This window comes from Eulemur rufifrons, chromosome 6 (genome assembly GCF_041146395.1).
Source record: "Eulemur rufifrons isolate Redbay chromosome 6, OSU_ERuf_1, whole genome shotgun sequence".
Classification (NCBI taxonomy): domain Eukaryota; kingdom Metazoa; phylum Chordata; class Mammalia; order Primates; family Lemuridae; genus Eulemur; species Eulemur rufifrons.
The window spans coordinates 49825873-49841187 of NC_090988.1; the positions used below are offsets into that span (position 1 = coordinate 49825873).

At 39.7% G+C, this 15315-nt stretch overlaps 1 protein-coding gene across 2 annotated transcripts in view; it reads left to right on the top strand.

The window, feature by feature from the left end:
* The first annotated feature begins 230 nt into the window (after window positions 1-230).
* The window catches only part of INTS4 (integrator complex subunit 4), a 96018-nt gene continuing 80933 nt past the window's right edge, over window positions 231-15315 (top strand). For both annotated transcript variants that reach the window (XM_069470982.1, XM_069470981.1), the window contains exons 1-3: window positions 231-462; window positions 4305-4499; window positions 10549-10666. In XM_069470982.1, the coding sequence (XP_069327083.1) occupies window positions 409-462; window positions 4305-4499; window positions 10549-10666 (367 nt within the window). In that variant the 5' untranslated portion in view covers window positions 231-408. The remainder of the gene's footprint in view (window positions 463-4304; window positions 4500-10548; window positions 10667-15315) is intronic.

A 15315-nucleotide genomic window follows, 5' to 3' on the forward strand; every position in this document is an offset into this window, starting at 1 on the left:
CGCGCAGTTCCAGGTTTTACCTCTAGCTCGGGATCGCCCGCCTCTCTCCCTTAACCTGTACTTCGTCCCTCCCAGCGCCAGTCTCTCGGCCACTCTGAGACCACCCGCAAGCCTCCAAAAGCTCCCATTGGCTCGTCCACCTTTCAGTCTCGTCCCTCCTGCCAGAGGCCCCGCCTCCTCCAAGCCTCGCTCCCGGTTTCGTTCCTCTTGCGCAGGAGGCGACGGCGGCCAAATCGGTCCGTACACAGACAGGAGGGGAAGTCGAGCAGCAGGAAGTGGCCTCTCTTTCCCGAAGCCCCACTGCTTTGTGGGATCGCGGCGGGTTCCTCCAAGCTGGAGAGGTTTTCCGAGTCCCACCACCCCGCCTCCTTCGTTGAGTACGGAAGCTGAGAGGGCCGGCGTGCAGCCATGGCGGCGCATCTCAAGAAGCGGGTGTATGAGGAATTTTCTAAAGTGGTCCAGGTAAGTTTCGGCAGGAAAGGTCCCAGGCCCCGCCTGAGGCAGGGAAAGTTCTCCGAACCCCAGGCACTTTGCCGGAACAGGAGCCATAGCCCCACGTTGAGTGCCGACTAATTGTTAGTCTGAGACTGCATGTTAGTGGGCGTGTTAGCTTGCCGCCGCTGTTGTTATTAACTGATATATGTAGTCTGACATGGCTTTTAAAAATTATTAGAAGAAACAAATAGTACATTACAATTTACAAAACTGTCTTATCAGTTATCTCATTTTGTTCTCTCACACAGCCTTGCCAGGTCGGGTTACATTAACATCCTCTTTTCCACTTGCGGACATTGAGCCTTCCGGAGGTGTACGAGGACACCGCCAGTTAGCAACAGAGCCCATCCTAACTCTAGTTCCAAGGAAAGCGCCTAGCGACAAGTTGGGCTATAATATGCAAAGCTCTAAAGGGCTGGGCGAAGGCTCTATAGAATTTCTCCAGGCCTAGTCAAAGCAGGCGAGGCTCACAGGCTTCATAGGGGAAGAGCTCTCCGTTGGTGGAACAGCTCACCTACAAAGGAGGGCAGTACCTTCTTTCCATGGTATTAAGGATAGGTGGGCCGAACCCTTGTCAGAGCAGTCACTGATGCTCCATATTTCCATTAAAGTAGATGTCGCTAAAGTAGAGTGTGATCTCAAATTATCCTGTGTCCAGCTTCTCAGACTTTAATGTATATACATATCTCTCGGGGATTTGTATATAGTATAGATTCTATTCGGGGTTGGGTGTGGGAGTCGAGGCAAGATTTTGCACTTCTGACAAGTCCCCAATTCATGCAAATGGATCAACTGCATCCTTAGATTCTTAGACTTGTAGAGTAGCAAGGCTTAGACCATCCAGCAGGAAACTGATCCATAAACATTACATTCATACATTCTGAACGCAGCAAGAGTTTACTGAATAAATGAGTTATTACTGCATACCAGGCATGTTGAAAAGTTTTGAACTATAAAGTCTAAAGCATATCAGGGTCCCTGCCCTTTAGGAGCTCACAAGCTAATGGGAGAACCAGAACTGTGTGTTTGTGATCATAGTATAGAGAAGTAATTGCATTGACAAATCAAGTCTTCCTTCCATTATCTTTTGCAGCTCCTTTTCCTAAAACCAAACTCCTTAACCCTCTGTGATTTGACAGTGTTTCTTTCCACCCTTATTGTCATTTCCTTTCTTTTTTGTTTTGTGAGCACAAATTTGTCCCATGCTCCCCTAGTCTGCAGGGAAGTTTGTCTGTTTCTTATTCTTGTTTATTCTTATGGTAGCTTTGATTAAGATTTGACCTTGATACTTTTTTGTTGCTTATTTTTATGTGAAATTAATTTTCCTGAACTTTTACAGTGAATCAACGTTCAGGAAAGCTTTTCTAACATTACAGAGCTCCCTCTTCTGTGGCTTGCTTTCTGGAATTTTCTGGCTCTATTTCCCTTGCCCACCTTTTTTTTTTAATTGTGATAAAATATACATAATATAAAATCTACCATTTTAACAATTTTAAGTGTAAATTTCAGTGGCATTAAGAACTTTCACATTCTTTTGTAGTGTCACTTCCTTTCTTGCCAACATTTTGTTGTTTCAGTGTCCCAAGACTGCTCACCCCTCTGCCAGCATGCCATGCGTTTGACTATCTCCAGATTTTTGTACCTGTTGCCTTTCTTACATGGAATGCATGTCATTCTTCCCTTCCTTTTTGTTTTCCACTCGGTGGACTTAATGTTTTTGCTTCTAGACCCAACTGAAACCTCAGCAAGAGCTTAGTCTCTTCTTCATCTGCTTCTGTAGCAGTCTGTTAGACTCATTTATTTGTACTTTTCATTCAGTGCTACTGTAATCACTAGTGTACATAGCTACCCACCAGTCTGAGCTCCTTGAGGGCAGAGATAATGCCTGGATCATCTCTGTGTCCTGTAGATTGACCATAGGGCCTAGCTCACTAAAATGTTATTGATGATTGAATGATAGCTGATACTAGTTTGTCCTCTATCTTAACAAAGTCCCTAGGGAAGAAATTCTTTCCCAGCTTTTGACCTAACTGCAACTTAGATAACACTGAAAACTGAAATTTGCATGGAATGGGATGGGAATGAGTAAGAATTTTAAGGGAAGAATTAATTTCTTCACTTTATTTTTGATGAGTACTTACCATCTGGTGATTAAATGAGATCTTGGCCGGGCGCGGTGGCTCACGCCTGTAATCCTAGCACTCTGGGAGGCCGAGGCGGGTGGATCGCTCAAGGTCAGGAGTTCGAGACCAGCCTGAGCGAGACCCCGTCTCTACTAAAAATAGAAAGACATTATATGGACAACTAAAAATCTATATAGAAAAAATTAGCCGGGCATAGTGGCGCATGCCTGTAGTCCCAGCTACTCGGGAGGCTGAGGCAGTAGGATCGCTTAAGCCGAGGAGTCTGAGGTTGCTGTGAGCTAAGCTGACGCCACGGCACTCACTCTAGCCTGGGCAACAAAGTGAGACTCTGTCTCAACAAAAAAAAAAAAAAAAAAAAAATGAGATCTTAGTACATCTGTTCAAGAGGTAGGATGAGAGAGAATTGATGTGTCTAGCACTTATGTGTATATTCAATAAAAACATGATTTAGATTTCTCAAATATTCTTGTGAAATAGATACTGGTATTCTCTTTTATGGAAGGAGAAGACTTCCCTGGCTGGTAAGTGGTTATTGAATATAAATTCCTCTGACTCCAAAGCCCTTATTCTTTTTATCATATCATACTGTCTTCTTGTCTAGAATAATCCTATCTCTTCTTTATAAAAGTATGAATTTATAAGGAGGTGATTGCCCAGTACACTAAAATGATGTATTGGGTGTTAAGGAAAATTGTTGATTATAACATTTACCTTCTGTTAGGATCCTCTTCTATACCTACCCACCATGGCCTAACTTAAGACTTGAAGTAACAGGTTACCCTTTACACAGACTTTTAACATCCACTGTGTGTCATGAATGCATCTAGAATGGTTGTAGTTATATACTATCCTTGGGAGAACTGAGGAAATAATCACTCAAATAATTTTCTGTGTTCTGTGGCTCATATAGTCCCCTGGTTGAGAAAGACTGGTGGTAGGTGTTATTGTTCCTATTTTATAGATGCTAAAAGTGAGACTCATGACTTAGAACAGAGCAGCAGAGTTGTAACTCAAAAATAACTCTTAATTCCAAATCAATCATTCATTCAGTAAACATCTCTTGAGTGGCTACAGTTTGGTAGGCGTATAGCATGTGTTTTTTCCTACACTTACCATCCTTCTAATAAAGACAGAGTGGTTTGGGTAAAAGATGGTCACCTGTAGTAAGGGAAAGATTTTTTTCTTCAGTGTAAGCTGCAGACAGTTCCCATCAGTCCGAGTTTTCTAAGGAGGGAATCTGAGCCTGGTGGGTGCCTCAGCACAATCTCAATATATTTGTAGAATTGATATTTGTTTTCTAATAAAGAATGGAGTAATTTCTTTCTATGGCTTCTAAACCCCAAAGCTACAACAATCCTCAGAGATAGGTAGAACAAAATGTTACTATACCTATTTTATAGAGAAATAAACTGAGACTTGGAGAAATTTAATGACTTGCCCAGAGTCTTGTAGGAGCTAGTGAAAGGCAAAATTGGGACTCATGACCTTGTTACCAATCCAATGCTCTTATTCCAGTTTATAACACTGCTTTTTTCCAAGTCTAGGTCTATTATCTAAATACGTTATTTGGTATAAGGGAAATTATTTCCATCAAATGAAGCAAAGTGAAATTTGTAGACTGTTTTCAGTTAAATTTTTATGTCGTACCTTCCTACCTCATTGCAGCAACCACAGGAGGAAATTGCTACTAAGAAACTCCGACTGACAAAACCAAGTAAATCTGCAGCACTCCACATAGATCTGTGTAAAGCTACCTCCCCAGCAGATGCTTTGCAATATCTACTGCAGTTTGCCAGGAAGCCTGTCGAGGCAGAAAGTGTGGAGGGAGTAGTCAGGATTCTCTTGGAACATTATTACAAGGTAAGAAAACCTTGAGAACCTAATGGGAGTATGTATAAGAGTTGTATTGTATCTACAGAATGGTTAATATTGCAAATAAATAAGAAGATGTTCATTTGGCAAGCTTTTACTGAGTGTTTTCACTAGGTACTGTGGATAGAGATAAAAAAAGATGCAAATCCTGCTCAGAAACTGACAGACTAGATGGAGGCAGACATGTAGATGGTAAGGTGCATGATATTGCTGAAGGTGCTGTGAGCGCATGTAAAGAGTGCAGTGGAAGCACAAAAGAGTTGACGTCAACCATACCCTTCTGTAACCAGATTCATCTCTGGAATGTAGTCCCCTTAACATCCTGCTGTTCCTGTCCTAATTTCTGGCCCTCATAGCTAATTGCAATAGCCTTTTTTTTTTTTTTTTTTTAGCAAAGTGGCATTTATTTCTTTTATGTATTGTAATGGATTAGATAAAACATCAATTCATGCATGATTAAATAATGTAAACAGAAAATGAAGTCCATAATATGTGTGTATTTTTCAGTTTATGTAGGTGTGATCTGAAGTTAAAGGAGAAATTATTATTATTACTATTTTTTTTTTTTGAGACAGAGTGTCGCTTTGTTGCCCTGGCTAGAGTGAGTGCCGTGGCATCAGCCTAGCTCACAGCAACCTCAAACTCCTGGGCTCAAGCGATCCTACTGCCTCAGCCTCCCGAGTAGCTGGGACTACAGGCATGCGCCACTATGCCCGGCTCTATATAATTTTCTCATTTATCATGTCCTTGTACTAGAACGTAAGCAGGGGTTTTGGTTTTTTTAATTGATGTATCTATAGCACCAAGAACAATGCCTTGTAAAATAAATATATGTTGAATGAATGAATGCTTTTGGGATGCTTTTTACTCAGTTAACAAATATTTGTTATATATCAGGCATTATTCTGGGCACTGGACAGTGTCCTGTTAGCATAATTATTAGCTCTTACGTATTGCTATTGTTTGTCGTATGTGTTTGTGTTCTTCAAACATTGAACTCCTTAAATTCAGAGACTACAAATCCGTTATTCTCTATCCCAGTCCCTGGAACATTGTAGGGGCTTAATAAATGTTTCACTCATGTTTTACATGAATGAAATCAGGGTTTCTGTTCTCAAGAAGTTTTCAATCTCTGAGTGACCTATTTTCATTTAACCTTTTTCTTACCAATATCTACCTTTATTATATATAATAAAACTCTAAGAGCCAGGCAGGATGTCACTTGCCTGTAGTCCCAGCTACTTGGCAGGCTGAGGCAGGAGGATCACTTAAGCCCAGGAATTCAAGTATGCAGTGAGCTATGATCATGCCGCCGTACTGTAGTCTGGGTGACAGAGTAAGACCCTGTCTCTTAAATAAACAAAAAAACCCCCTCTATTACCAATAACTATAATAATACTTCTGAGAGCAGTTAACATTTATATACTTGTTAGAGGTTATAAAGCACTTTCCACATGTAATATTTTATCTTTATGACAGCACCCTTGTTATCTCTAAATTCCAGATAAGGAAGTAGGTTTAGAGCAATTTAGCATCCAAAGTCACTTAGCTAGTAAATAGAAAGTCTGGATTTGAACCTGGGTTTTTGTTTTCTTTGTGAAACTTTTTGTTATGGAACATTGCAAATAAATACCTATACAAGTATAGAGAATACTTTAATTAATTACCATGTACCCATTACTCAGTCTCAAAATTATCATTTATAGCCAAGCTTGTTTTATTTCCCTCCTCCCCCAATCCACTTCCATTTCTTCCACTCTCACCTTCTTCACCAGATTCTTATAAAAACAGATCCTTGGCATCATATCATTTCATTTGTAAATTTCACTTTATATCTTTAAATGATAAAGGCTTTTTTAAAAAACATGATCCTAATACCATTGTACTGTCTAAAGGAAAATTAACTCAGGTGTTCTGATGTCAGATCCCAAGCACTTTAACCATGCTATGCTGCTTGCATTAGTTTAGCAGACTCTAGCCCCAGAGGAAATGGGGAGGGATGCCACGTGGGTCTAGTTCTGGGTTGGTGATCATAGTGTTTTTTACCCTTTCTTCTGTTTTATCCAGAAATATGGTATCTTGTATTTTAGTGGATAAACTACTCTGGTTTCTGCTTTTTCCTCCATTTTTCTGTGGTCAGGCCGTAGTATGTGAACTTATTTCACCTGAGGGATTCTTCACTTATGCTACTGAGCTAGTTTCTCTGGAGGATGCAGAACTGTGAGACATATTCCTTGTCCTTTAGGGGTTAGCAGTGTGGTTGGCAAACTAAATAATATATGTAGTGTATAGATACTAAGGGCTAAAGTTATTCATTTGTTCAGTTTTTCATTTGCTTAGCATTGTCTGAATACTTACTTTGTGCCAGGACTTGTGCTTTATGTTGGTAATACAGAGGTAAATATAATATGATCCCTGATCTGAGTCTTGCTGAGTGCCTAAGACAAGAAATGAATAATAACAATACAATGTTTCAGGTATGAAATCTGAGGCAGATTATCATACAACCTCAAAAAAGGTGGTGATCAGTTTAACTTGGGAGCAGGGATCCAGAAATGCATTATAGGGTAGTAGCAATGCTTCAGATATATCTTTTTTTTTTTTTTGAGACAGAGTCTCGCTTTGTTGCCCAGGCTAGAGTGAGTGCCGTGGCGTCAGCCTAGCTCACAGCAACCTCAAACTCCTGGGTTTAAGCGATCCTTCTGCCTCAGCCTCCCGAGTAGCTGGGACTACAGGCATGTGCCACCATGCCCGGCTAATTTTTTATATGTATATATTTAGTTGGCCAGATAATTTATTTCTATTTTTAGTAAAGACGGGGTCTCGCTCGTGCTCAGGCTGGTCTCGATCTCCTGACCTCGAGCGATCCACCTGCCTCAGCCTCCCAGAGTGCTAGGATTACAGGCGTGAGCCACCACGCCCGGCCAAGATGTATCTTAAAAACAGATTTTGGCCATTTGGAAAACAGGAAGAAAGATATTTTAGTTGTGAGAAATTGTGAGGAAAGTCATAGAGATGTGAAATAGAAGAAATTTAACTATAGTTTGGCTGGTGTAGAGTTTAGGTTGAGAGCTCGTTAAGAGATAAGACTGGAAAGATTTGGAAGGAGTCTTGTTCTGAAGGGCCTTGTGTTCTGCCTTGTCAGTTTTTGTTTCAGACATGTCACTCTAGGGGAAGTGTGGAGGTTGGAGGAATTGGATGAGAGCAGGAGTGGAGGTAGGGTGACCAATTAGGAGACTGATAGGTGGGAGAAAAGTGATGAAAGACTGAACCAGGATAGTTTTAATGGTGAGAAGAGCAGGTATTAGAGAGGACTTCCCTGGAGGTAATTGTGTTTTAGCTTAGGTGTGAAGGGGGTCATTTATGTGTCTCAATGGAACAAGGTGCCAGGAAATTATTTCAGAAAGTAGAAGAGCTTAAGTATCCAGATGGATAAGGAATGTCACTAGGTCAGATATTCTTTTATCTCTTTTCTTCTTTTTCTTTTTTAAATTATGAAGTACATGTAACATAAAATTTATTATCCATTTTAAGTGTATAATTCATTGGTGTTAAGTACATTCATATTGTGCAACCATCACCACCATCCATCTCCAGAATTCTTTTCATCTTGCAAAGCTGAAACTCTATTTCCATTATATAATAACCCTCCTTTCCCTCCTCTCGCCGCCCCTCCGCCCCCCCCACCCCCCCGTCATCTGGCAACCACCATTCTACTTTTTGTCCCTATGTTTTTGACTACTCTAAGTACTTCATATAAGTGGAGTCGTAAAGTATTTGTCTTTTTGTGACTGGCTTATTTCACTTAGCATAACATCTTCTAGCTTTATCTATGTTGTAGGACATGTCAGAATTTCCTTCCTTTTTAAGACTCAATAATATTCCATTGTATGCATATACCACATTTTGCTTATCCTTTCGTCAGTTGATACTTGGGTTGCTTCCACGTTTTGGCTATTGTGAATGATGCTGCTATGAACATAGGTGTACAAATCTCTCTTTTTTTTTTTTTGAGACAGAGTCTCACTCTGTTGCCCAGGCTAGAGTGCCGTGGCATCAGCCTAGCTCACAGCAACCTCGAACTCCTGGGCTCAAGTGATCCTTCTGCCTCAGCCTCCCAAGTAGCTGGGACTACAGGCATGCACCACCATGCTGGGCTAATTTTTCTATATATATTTTTAGCTGTCCATATAATTTCTTTCTATTTTTAGTAGAGACGGGGTCTCGCTCTTGCTCAGGCTGGTCTTGAACTCCTGAGCTCAAACAATCCGCCCGCCTCGGCCTCAAATATCTCTTCAAGACTCTGCTTTCAATTCTTTTGCGTATATACCCAAAAGTGGAATTGCTACATCATATGGTAGTTATAGTATTAATTTTGTGAGGAACCACCATATTGTTTTCCACAGCAGCTTCACTAACATTTCTACCTGCAGTGCACAAGGGTTCTAATTTCTCCACATCCCTGCCAACACTTGTTTTCTGTTTTCTTGATAATAGCCATCCTAATGGATATAAGGTGGAATCTCATTGTAGTTTTTATTTGCATTTCTATTAATATAATGTTTAGTGATGCTGAGTGTCTTTTCATGTGTTTATTTGGCCATTGTATATCTTCTTTGGAGAAATGTCAGTTCAAATCCTTTGCTTATTTTTGAATTGGGTTGTTTGTTTCTTTTGTTGTTGAGTTTTGGAGTTCTCGATATATTCTGGTATTAGTCTCAAATCAACAACTTACCTTTACAGCTTAACTAGAAAAAGAATAAACTAAACCCAAAGTTACCAGAAGGAAGGAAATAATAAAAATTATGGCACTGATATTTGACTACCTACTATATGCCGATTTTTGTGCTAGTCGTTTTCCTCTCAATAACTTTCTGAGGTTATTAGCCCCATTTCACAGATGAGCTTCAGAGAGGTTAATTAACTGTTCGAGACCTATAGCTATTGCATAGTGATCCAGGCTTCACATCTAGATCTGGCTAATTTCAAAGGCCTTTCTTTTTCTGCTGCATCTCACACCTTAAGGTTAAGTTCCCGAGAAAATAACTTTGCCAAAGTTATGTGTATGGTAAGTGGCATAGTGTGCTGAGATTTTAGGTCTTCTTACTCCCTATCTTTTGCCTCTTCCACCACTTTAGGCCTCCTTGTTGTGCCTCCTTAAAAACTATATGTGGGAGGTGGGGAGTTGGTCATATTTGAAAAGCACCTCATCCTTTCAGGATACATTTAAGTAATTTTGTCTTTGGTATAGAAAGATGACCTAATCTTAGCATTGGCAAGGCATGTTTTTTTCTCATTTCACATATATTTATTGACCATATATTTATATTTATTGATGTTTTTAGTGTCAGGTATTGTGCTACATAATTGAGATACGGCAATGAACAAGAGGACATGTTCTTTTTTGTATTTTGGGGCATATTTCTCACCACATGAATTTGGTGCTAGTTAGAGACCACCTCCCACTATTGAAGCTAAAATGGCTAGACTATTCCTTTCTCAGTCTTCTTTGCATCGGGCGCCTAGTCACAAGACTTATACTCGGCCAATTTCACTTGCCTGCCCTAGACTTCTAATCAGGATCTGGTGATTCAAAGAAACAGATAAAGTGAAAGATTCTTTCTGGTGATAGCGGTGGTAGTTGTAACACTCACTTTCCAGGGACTTCAAGAGCAGTAATGCTGGCAGCATTATAGGGTGCCCAGTGTTGGTGGTGCAAGTTGCTGTGACTCATGCCTAACAAGACGCCTCAGTGGACGTAAATGTACTTTTAATGGCAACAGCACATTTTTGATTAGAAGGTAATAACATCAGGAAGGCATAAATAAATTCCCATTCTCCTTGTGGTATTTGGGTATAATATACTGATTGAGAAAAGCTCTCTCTCCCCTAAAGTATATAAAGTTAATTTTTCAGAAATGAAGCCTTAGAATACTTGGATTATTGACTCTCTTTTGGAATGTTAGTTTCCCATGTTCCTATTTGTTGGTTAGCTAAGAGTAGAGCATCAAGGTGACAATTGCTGCTTTTGTTCCAGGAGAATGATCCATCTGTGAGACTGAAAATTGCATCATTGTTGGGATTATTATCAAAGACTGCAGGATTTTCACCAGACTGCATTATGGATGATGCCATTAACATCCTGCAGAATGAAAGTAAGTTGCAATTTTTTTTTTATTTTTCCAGATAGAGTCTCGCTCTGTTGCCCCAGGTAGAGGGCAGTGGTGTCATCATAGCATACTATAATCTCAAACTCCTGGCCTCAAGTGGTCCTCCTGCCTCAGCCTCCTGAGTAGCTGGGAGTATAGGCATGCACCACGACACCCGGCTAATTTTTTTTCCATTTTTAGTAGAGACAGGGTCTTGCTCTTGCTCAGGCTGGTCTGGAACTCCTGAACTCAAGCAATTCTCCCACCATGGCCTCCCAGAGTGCTAGGATTACAGGCATGAGCCATCTCGCCTGACTGTAAGTTGCAATTTAAAAGCCATGTAGCCAGAGCAGAAATCTTTAGTTCCTTTTATATAGACTTTAGAACAAAATTTTTTTGCGTTGGTTGTTATTAAAAAGGAATTTGAGGATGATTCCATAGAACCATGTACATATATTTACATTAGAGTTAAAATGTATTTTTGTCACTTGATAGCTATCATTTGTTGACCAAATACCATGTATTTAAGGTAATATAGATATTATTGTCTCTATTTTTTGTTTGTTTGTTTTTGAGATGGGGTCTTGCTGTGTTGCCCAGGCTGATCTTGAACTCCTGGCCTGAAGTGATCCTCCTGCCTCAGCCTCCTCTCTACCCCAGCCTTAGTAACTGGGACTATAGGCACGTGCTATTGTGCCCAGCTTATTGTTCCTATTTTATGGGTTGGGAAACTGAAGTTCAGTGAAGTTAACTAATTTGTTCAAAGTTACATAGTATGTGGTAGAACTGATGCTTTGTTCACCGTGCCTTACTAACTTAGAAACCAGGAGAGGTACTGTCCTATTCATGTGGTCTCATCACCATTTAGATCCCATAAAAGTGACACCTCTCAGGTCTCATACAAATTGTGTTGTTTCTTTTTCTGTTAGCTCCTTGTTCATGACCACTAAAATATATTCTCAGTGTTTAATGTTTTGATTATGTGGTTTTATGTATATATAAAATTCTATTATAGAGTTAGTGCTTCAGTTGCCTTAATATTTATTTTTAAATTATAAAAAAGAAACCCTTTGTTTCTGTTTCTGACAATATTGTGATTTTATTTATTTGACAGAATTTGGTGTAGTTTCAAAAAATAGTTTTATTTCATTTTGGGTTATAAATATTTAATACGGCTATTTAAATATTGAATAATATTTAGTCTATAAACTTAAAAGGCTATAAGAGTAGTAAAGGTCAGATGAACTCAGGGTATCTAAATTCACTTATTGTACAACTGTTTAATGATAAATATCTCACATATGTGGGCCATTGTCTGAAGTTGAGAATTTTAAAAATTTTATTAGAAATAACTGTATGTTAAAATTTTACTTGTATTGAATTTTGACACAAGGCTTTTAATTCACAGGAAAAAATGAAAATCTTTTTTTCTTGGAGGGGAGATCTGTTTTATTGAAGTGTCAATATAATGATATTAAAGAACAAAGAATATTCCTACTACTTTTATAAAACAACTTATTTTACATTACCTTTTACTTATATACATTTTATATGGTTGTACTTACAGTGAATGTACTATTTTGCGTTTTACTATACTCAATGTTACACGGAAACGTGCTATTTCATTCTTTTTTTTGAGACAGAGTCTCTGTCAGCTGGGCTAGAGGGCAATAGCACGATCATAGCTCACTGCAGCCTCAAACTCCTGGGCTCAAGCAATCCTCCTGGCTCAGCCTCCCAAGTAGCTAGGAATACAGGCATGTGCCACCACGCTTGGCTAATTTCTTTTTTTTTTTTTTTTTGAGACAGAGTCTCACTCTGTTGCCCAGGCTAGAGTGAGTGCCGTGGCGTCAGCCTAGCTCACAGCAACCTCAAACTCCTGAGCTCAAGCGATCCTCCTGTCTCAGCCTCCCGAGTAGCTGGGACTACAGGCATGCGCCACCATGCCCGGCTAATTTTTTCTATATATATTTTTAGCTGTCCATATAATTTCTTTCTATTTTTAGTAGAGGTGGGGTCTCGCTCTTGCTCAGGCTGGTCTCGAACTCCTGAGCTCAAACGATCCGCCCACCTCGGCCTCCCAGAGTGCTAGGATTACAGGCGTGAGCCACCGCGCCCAGCCTAATTTCTTAAACTTTTTATGGAGACAGGGTCTTCCTGTGTTGCTCAGGGTGGTCTTAAACTCCTGGCCTCAAGCAATCCTCCTGCCTTGACCTCCGGAAATGCTAGGATTACAGGCATGAGCCACCACATTTGGCCTTTTTTTCCATTTTTCTATGTATCTTCATAATATTGATAGTGTTGATAACATATTAACAACAGGTACAGTAACATGTTTCTAATTTTTTGCTCTTGTAGCTGATGGCAAAAAGAAGTCCATTTTTTATTCTATCTATTATTCCTCAGGATAAATTCCTGGGAAGGGAATTACTGAGTCAGGGAGTTCAAACATATTAATGATCCTTGATATATATTACCATATTGCTTTCCAAAAGGATTATTTCATCTTACACTGCAACTTATAACTATGTGTGCAGTACTTGTTTCCTCAAGACACATTTTTAAAAGCTCCAAAACAATTACATTGCCTTTACAGAAGTATCATTTTTTTCCATGGAAAACTCTTGTAGTAGCTGCATGGGAGGTGACACTTAAGGGATTCATAGGTGCTCACTGAGTGATGGGGTTGAGGATGGAGTCAGGTGTGGCGGAAGGTATTCTAGGTAGAGAAGGTAGCCTGAGCAAAGACAGGGAAACATGGGAAAGTTCCACTTTAAGAGTAAGGATTTCATAGAACCATAGACTTTTTAAGCTATAATGACCTTAGAGGGATTTTTTTTGTGTAATTCCTTCATTTCAAATGATAGAAACTAAGTCCCAGAGAGATGAAGTGAGTTGCCTAGTTCATTTAGCTAAGGATTAGCCGAACTGAGATCTTAGCACAGTGCTCTTTCCTATAGACCATGGTTTAACTGAAACACTTTACTTCTAAAATAGAAACATTTTAAGAGAGAGTTTTGGTGTAAACCTCATTCTAGCCTTCAGAAAAAAGGAACTCAAATTATGCAGTATCCATGACAAATAGCTGTTTTATTTTTTGCTAAGTATTCTAATTCTGTTTCTTAATTGTTTCCAAGAGATTTGATCTAGGTCTCTTTTTGATTTTAAGTTCCTGGCCCACCTGGATTCATAGCAGGTAGAACTGGAAGGGACCATAGAGATCATTCAAGCCCCTTATTTTGTAGCTGAGGAAAATGAACTCCAGTGAGGTAAAGTGACCACTAAAGTCATTCTGTATCTGTGGAAGCCACAGACTTAGAATTTAAGTCTCCTGACTGTTTGGTCTAGTATGCACCTTCAATTCCAAGAGCATGGACTGCACTCTAGACCAAGTCTTTCATTTCAATTCAACCGATATACGAGTGCTTAACTTCTTGGCAAGCACTGGGCTGGGTCCTTTGAGAGGGTATCATGTATATCTCTGCTTCTCTAGTACCTATTACACCACTAATGATAATACAAAGTGTGTTTTAGAGGAGGTGTAGTCGGAATACTTTGGGAGCAAAGAAGAGGTGGGATCTGGAAAGGCCAAGTAAAGAGGTGGGTTTTTGAAGTCACAGATGGGGAAAAGTAAGGCCAAGAAGAAGAAACATTATGATAATAATGATAATAGGTAGAGAGCTGGGAAACTACAAGAGATATTTGAAGAACTGAATAGTTTTATGAAAGATTGGTGGGAAATGGTAAAATGTTTTAAAGCCAAAGGGTAGTCTTGAGGAATTTGAATGTTATTTTGTAGGCAGTCGGACCACGTAAAGTTTTTTGAACAAGGGCATGAAATGATCAAGTCTAGTTTTAGGAAGAGCTTGGCAGCTCTAAGGAATTCGATTTGGTGATACTGAGGCTTCAATTATTGTCCATGTGGAGATATGTGGTCTACAGTCGGTCTGAAACTCAGGAGAGAGATTAGGGTTAGGGATTTAAATTTGATATCTGATTTATCAGAAGCAAGAGTTAAGCCTAAAAAGTTTTAGGTAGCTTTTCATGGATGTTATATAGAATAATATTTCTTTTTTTCTTTTTTTTTTTTTGAGACAGAATCTTGCTTTGTTGCCCGGGCTAGAGTGAGTGCCGTGGTGTCAGCCTAACTCGCAGCAACCTCAAACTCCTGGGCTTAAGCGATCCTACTGCCTCAGCTTCCCGAGTAGCTGGGACTACAGGCATGAGCCACCATGCCCGGCTATATATTTTTAGTTGGCCAGATAATTTCTTTCTGTTTTTAGTAAAGATGGTGTCTTGCTCTTGCTCAGGCTGGTCTCGAACTCCTGACCTCGAGCGATCCACCCGCCTCGGCCTCCCAGAGTGCTAGGATTATAGGCGTGAGCCACCGCGGCCGGCCTAGAATTATATTTCTGAGGAAATAAATTAATTGGGTGGTGTTGGAGATTTTTTAATCTCCTATTTTCTTTTCTCTTTGTGGTCTCTTTCATATTGGAGATTTTTCTTGATTATCTTTAGCTTTTCAATTAAATTTAAGGTGAGACATTAAAAAGCTGATTGGTAGCCTGTGTGCATGGATGGGGCTTGCCAGCTGATGGTTTCCACTCTAGGATGATACATGTCTTTGGAGGACTTTTGAATATTGGTATCCTTTG